Source organism: Octopus bimaculoides, chromosome 22, assembly GCF_001194135.2.
Source record: "Octopus bimaculoides isolate UCB-OBI-ISO-001 chromosome 22, ASM119413v2, whole genome shotgun sequence".
Classification (NCBI taxonomy): domain Eukaryota; kingdom Metazoa; phylum Mollusca; class Cephalopoda; order Octopoda; family Octopodidae; genus Octopus; species Octopus bimaculoides.
The window spans coordinates 17,864,660-17,871,229 of NC_069002.1; the positions used below are offsets into that span (position 1 = coordinate 17,864,660).

Consider the following 6,570-nt stretch of genomic DNA (forward strand, 5'->3'; position numbering starts at 1 on the left):
ATATATATATATATATATATATGTGTATATATATATATAGAATGGGCTTATTTCGCTTTCTGTCTACCAAATTCATCTGCAGGGCTCTGTCAAATCAAGGATATAGTAGAATGCACTTACCCAAGTTGCCATGCAGTGGAACTGAACTTGAAACCATGTGTTTTAACAACTAAATTCTTAATAACACTAATAGTCAAATAGGATCTGAACAGTATAGGTTTCGATGCCAACCATTATTTGCCTTACAACTTAAAAAATAAATTTTCCCTTCACATTTATGTATGTGTTGATCTGTTAGGGCTCTTGTGATTGAATTTCTTTTTAATAGTTGTAGGATCAAATTCTCTAATTATTAAGCAGTTGGTGTGCAAGGCAAATCTAACCTGTCAAAATCAACTTATGTCTTCCCTTCCACCTTTTCCCATAGAAAGAATGAAATTGTAATTGTGCATGGCATGTACTATTTTAATTTGTTGGCATTATGAATTTCCCAAGACACAACAAAATGCTTCAACACACAAATTCATATCAAGAATTTTGCAAACCAAATATAAAAACTAAGTATTATTTTGTTATTCTATATTTTTGTCAATAGCAAATATGACAAGTTGAAAATAGCTCTCAATTTTGGATGGAAACTGTATATTTTCTTGAGAACTTAGAAAATAAACATTTTCCATGTGTTTGAATATGCTATTTGTGAACTTCATTTTCACTGTTAAGTTTTACTGGCTGAAGGATGGGACCAGACTAATTATTATATACATAGTATTCAAGACATATTGAACATAGCAGTTATTTCACTAAAAACAACTCTTCCCTTCTCTTTTTCACACTACCTGTTTTCCACAGCCTGAAGGAAGTGAAATGAATGAGAAAACCAAAGATACCTCAATGTAGTGACTCATTTTGCTAGAATTAGCAGCCAAATCTTCCTTAGATCACACCTGATCTTTTTTGAAAATATAAGGACTCGCCAAGCAATTTTGTCCTAGATATACAAAAACATGAGATGGTCAGGGTCACAATATCTTTGATTATAGATCTACTTGAGTAAGGCTTAGTTAGGGCTAAACAGCCACAACAAATTGATGTTGTTGGGCTTTGTTAATAGTATTCATGAAAAGTAAGAACTGAAATTGTAACTATTGGGAATCAAAACTGTGCGTAGTTACCTTTGAATTTAGAAAAGACAAATTATACTTACAAGTGTGCGTGTGTGCACGCATGCATAATCATGCATGCGCATTTCTTGTGAGTTTTTGTAATCTTTGTTCTTTTGATGGATTGTATGACCAAATTAACTATTAAGTCTTTAGTTACCATATTTCCATTGAAATATGCTGCTTTAACTTCAATTAATTTTTAAAATAATGAAGAATATAGTAAAATAAGTCAGTCATTATTAAGTTGGTGTTTCCAATATAAATTAACATGAAATTTTGATGGAAATTTTTTATTTAGATCTCTTTAAAACAGGAAGTTTGTGACATAGAAATAGCAGTTGCAGGTGGGTTGGTATCAGAAGGGTTAATGATTTCTAATTAGTTGAAGTAGCTACAAAAAGGGGTTTCAAGACTGCCTTAACAATACATACACCTAAGCTTCTCACCAGGGCTCAAAACATCTCAGTATGAGCACAACACCGATGATGAGATTTATGTACACATTTCACCTATCATTCTATTATTATTGCTCAGTGCAGGACAGATTTTACTGGTCACTGCTTTCATGTTGAATAGATAGGCCATATTGGATGTTATATTTCGGAAGATTTCCACACCCTAAAAGAGAAGGAGATGTTTATTTGCAGATGAACGAAACTGAGGGTCTACCAAAGCTAATGGAGGACAGTAATTCCTGGTGCAGCATTGTGACACATAATCTTGCTTGCGGTCACTTGAAGAAGAAAATAGCTACAGTTGGGGAATGAGACTATAGAATACAGTGAGCTTAGAAAATAAGTTTTACTTTCACTTCCACAAGTGTTTGTGAGTCGTGTGTGGAGTGGGGCTTTGGTGACTTTTGTTCTTTCCACAGTACTTGCTGTCTGTAAAGTCCAAACTATCTCCCACTCATCCCTGTCATAAGCACACACACATACACACTATAATGGACGGTAGAAATTATTGATTCCAGCCCATTAGTCCTCTAAAAAAGTAACCTTCAGCTGCTATTTTCAGCAGTTTGGGAGAAGGACAATTGAATCCTGATGAATTTTTAAGCAACACTGAAAGAGGTCAATACAGTTTTCATCCAAATGCCAAAGTGACTGTCCTGGGCCTAATTTCACAGCAAAACAAATTACCTAACAGATATTCATTGAATTATTAGAGGATGTGCCAAAGACAAATTGAATCTATCAGTGCTATATCTAAAGGAGTGCCCTGGTCTTCTCTTTGGCACTACTTTTCTTTCCATCATTTAAAGGAACCCCCTTCCCCAAAGGAGCGACCCAGCTACTAAAGAAGCTCATGTAAAGACAATAGTAATGAGAGAGTTAAGCCTATCGTCTTCGTCGTCTGTTCGTCAGTGAGTTCCTATGCAGTCACTAACTTTGATTGTTTTCTTTTTTTCTTTTTTTTTCTTTTTCTTTTCTATTCTTTCTTGCTCCCCCCTAGCATGTGCAGAACAATTGTGACTCCTGTTGGGTAAGTCCACATACCTCTTTAACTGTTTTGCTGCCTCAACTTGCTGTAGACATTGTCTCAATTATGGTCATACTTTTTTTGGTTGGATTTGTTTTTTGTTAATTTTTTTATTTTTTTATTTTTTATGTTATATTCATCAATATTTTTTAAAAATTAATTGTTTCTTTTTGTTACTGGCTCACACACATTTTAACTACTGTTGTCATATTGTCATTTGTTATTACAAAACAATATCGTGCATCTGTTTTTATTTAATAAAAAAAGAAAGTCATGCTCAAAGAATATTAAATGTTGGAGGTCTTTAAAAATACCAGTTGTAGTTTTGAAATGATGAAAATAATTGAAATATTACTCATTTCAGTTCTACCCACAAATAAAAGCATTTGTTTTAAAGATTATGAAAATTTTCATAGAATCATTCTATTCTTTTGTTTCATTTTTTTTACTGTTTTGAATATAATATTTTGGTCACTTATTGTATTATCTACTAATAAAAATTCTGAGAAATTGGTTACACAGGCTACTTTTTTCCCTTTGAAGAAATCCTGCAACTGATTTCAGCATATCTTCAGTTATGAAACTCTAATAATAAACTTTTTTCTATGGTAGTTTGATATTCCTTGTAGCTGTGAAGCAAACTTCTTAACCACAAAGCCATACTTCTGCCCACTGACACCAAAATTGGTGTCAATGATTGCAATAGATAACACCAGAGCTAATATGCAGTGCATGGAAGATGGTGAAGAGGCACCAGGAATGTAGAGGAACTGGAGTCAAGGGCTTTGCTTGATCATATCAACCCCACCACCAGTAATTATGTCAGCCTGATATTTATTTTATCAATCTATTTGTTGAACTGCTAATTTATAGGACATTATTAAAAGATCAAATATAAGCAACACTGATTCCTTAGACAGATATAAGCATACAAACATGAATGCATACATGATATATATATATATATATATATATATATATATATACATATACATACATACATGTGTTGGTAATTATGGCCCACCATGCCAAAGTCTGGAGATTCATGATTTTTCTTGGGAAACATCAAGCACTAGTTTTTCTGTTATCTGCTGGTTTATTCACCGTCTATTCTCCTGCTCTCCCAAGCTTACATTTGAACCACAAGAATTGTTTAACCTTTAGGCAGGGGGACTGGTTCATGTGACATCAGGACATGTCCATATTCTGGTGGGCCTATATGACATGTCTAGGGGCCTTCTCTCTTCTGCTATTTGACTCATAACTGAGGTTGTTGACAAATACTGTCATCACCTCAGATCAGAGTGGACCTGACAGTAGTAATGATTAAGGAATAACTCCACACTCCCCAAAACTCCTGAACTCCCAAGCTGGAGTCTCACCTTGGATGCAGTTAAATATCTTGCTCAGAACTATATATGATAGACTTCTGTGCAGTTCCATCTACAGAATTTCACTCACATTGAATGAGTCAACTGAAGACTGAAAGATGTTTGCTCAAGTTGCCTGAAGCTATATGGTAGTAACACAAACTTTTGAAATATGCAGCCATATTATCTGTGCCAAAGTAAATATGTAACTCAAACGAAATGTAGTGAAGGGTTAATGGTATATATTTTGTTTAGACTGAAGATTATTAAGTAATTAACATTATAAAAACCTTAAGTTTCTAGGTTCATTGATAACCTTAGGATATGTGTATATATGTGAAATGTAGGGCTCCTGTAGAGAATTACAAAATATAGTTAGTGGTAGTGTATATGGACACACTATAATGAGGCTTATAATAGTTTGATTAATTTGTTACAATAGTAATAACTAATTAAACTCAGATATGTAACAGTTACAGTTTTATATAATACAATAATTTATGAATGTCTAAAAAAGAGAAAAAGATTCATTAGTCATTTCTTATAAATCTACCAACCTTTAGTTCCTGGGTTATATTCCATTCTTTATGCTTTAAGATTTTAGTTTACTTCACATTCAGCTTTCCTTTGTGCATTGGCACTATTTAGATTTCATTATACATATTGTTCCATATTTACACACTTTTTCCTTGTGTGCGAGATATATAAATATAAAATGCATATTATACTTATACCTTATATATCTGTTTAAATATTTATATGTGTGTGTGTGTTTGTGTGTTATATGTACATTACATACCTGTTTCAATATGTTATATATATATATATATATATATATATATATATATATATATATATATATATATATATATATATATACCTTATATATATGTGTGTGTATGTGTATATATATGTATGTACATGTGTGTGTATATATATATATATATGTATATAAAATTTATATTCTTTTTTACTTGTTTCACTCATTTGATTGTGGCCATGCTGGAGCACTGCCTTTAGTCGAGCAAATCGACCCCAGGACTTATTCTTTGTAAGCCTAGTACTTATTCTATCAGTCTCTTTTGCTGAACTGCCAAGTTACAGGGATGTAAACACAGACACATAAATACACATACACATATATACAACTGGCTTCTTTCAGTTTCCATCTACCAAATCCACTCACAAGTCTTTGGTCAGCCCTGATTTTGATTCAGAGATTGCAATTCCTCCCGTGTATCCTGTCTGTATGTCGTTTAGCTTTGTGTGCTGGTAGTGTAGGGCCTGGAGTTTTCCTGCATTAAACTGCATGTTGTTGTCCTCAGCCCACCTGTATATTGCGTCCAACTCCCGTTACAGATGTGCAATATTTTCAGGATTTTGTATTGTCTGATAGATTTTTTTGTCATCTGCATAGCTAGCAAGTGTGGCCATCTGAGCAGCTGAAGGCATGTCTGAGAGGGCCCCTATGAATGTCAGTGGCTCTGAGACAGTACCCTGTGGAACATGACTTGCTATTTGTGTTTCCTTGGAGGTGGCTCCATTGGCCACCACTGTCTGACGTCTATTTTTTAGAAAGCCATGCAGCCATTCTCCAAGTTTTCCGCTCATGCTAAGATCATGCAGTTTGTGACATATCATACCATGATCAAATTTGTCCAAGGCTTTTGTAAAGTCAAGATTTATCACATCCATGTTTGAATCATTTAGCAGCTATTTTAACACCCAGTTGTGGTGTTGCAAGAGATATGTTAGACAGCTTTTACCTGGTTGAAATCCATGCTGGGTGTCAGTCAGCAAGTCATTTTCTTCAAGGAATGCAATTAGTTTTCTGTGGACTATGGAGAAAACTTTTGATCAACAAACAAATTGACTACCATCAGTTAAATATTTTTTAATACGAAACTCGAACATTGCTTACAGCCATTTCTGCTGCCAAAGAAAATTATGAGAATAATATTCATCACTAATTACAAAGACTACAGTAATAACTCAAAGTATTTTTTGCTGAAACCTAGTCATAGCACCACCAATGACGGTATTTATGTGCATAGCTTAGATGAAAAGATTAATGATAATAAACATATACACCATATGCATCACTCTAACAGCTGTAAACATGTCATTCGGCAAGATAACCGGAAAAACGAGAGACATTAACTGACTCACATTTGCATATGTGATGCAAATAAAAACCGACTTGGCTAAGCTAATATTTAACATTATAAATAAACACTTTGATAAGAATAACGGGTATTCAAAACTTATTAATAGTAGAGTAATTAAGATGGGTTATAGTCTCATGTATAACTTAGCCAGCTTCATTTCCTCCTTAAATAATAATAAAAAAACTAGACATATAGAAAAATATATATATAATTTTTATATGTATAGAAATATATATAGAATTTTTATACGTATAGAAATATATATATATAATTTTTATATGTATAGAAATATATATATAATTTTTATACGTATAGAAATATATATATATAATTTTTATATGTATAGAAATATATATATTCATAATTTATATATATATATATATA

The 6,570-nt window shown here is 32.8% G+C and overlaps 1 protein-coding gene across 2 annotated transcripts in view; it reads left to right on the plus strand.

The window, feature by feature from the left end:
* LOC106868002 (transmembrane protein 39A-A) overlaps nt 1–6,570 on the plus strand; it is a 55,029-nt gene that overhangs the window by 32,285 nt on the left and 16,174 nt on the right. The window contains exon 6 of one of the 2 annotated variants that reach the window (XM_052975712.1): nt 2,622–2,651. The exons of the other annotated variant lie outside the window; for it this stretch is intronic. Within the exon in view, the coding sequence (XP_052831672.1) occupies nt 2,622–2,651 (30 nt within the window). The remainder of the gene's footprint in view (nt 1–2,621; nt 2,652–6,570) is intronic. 2 annotated transcript variants of the gene reach the window in all.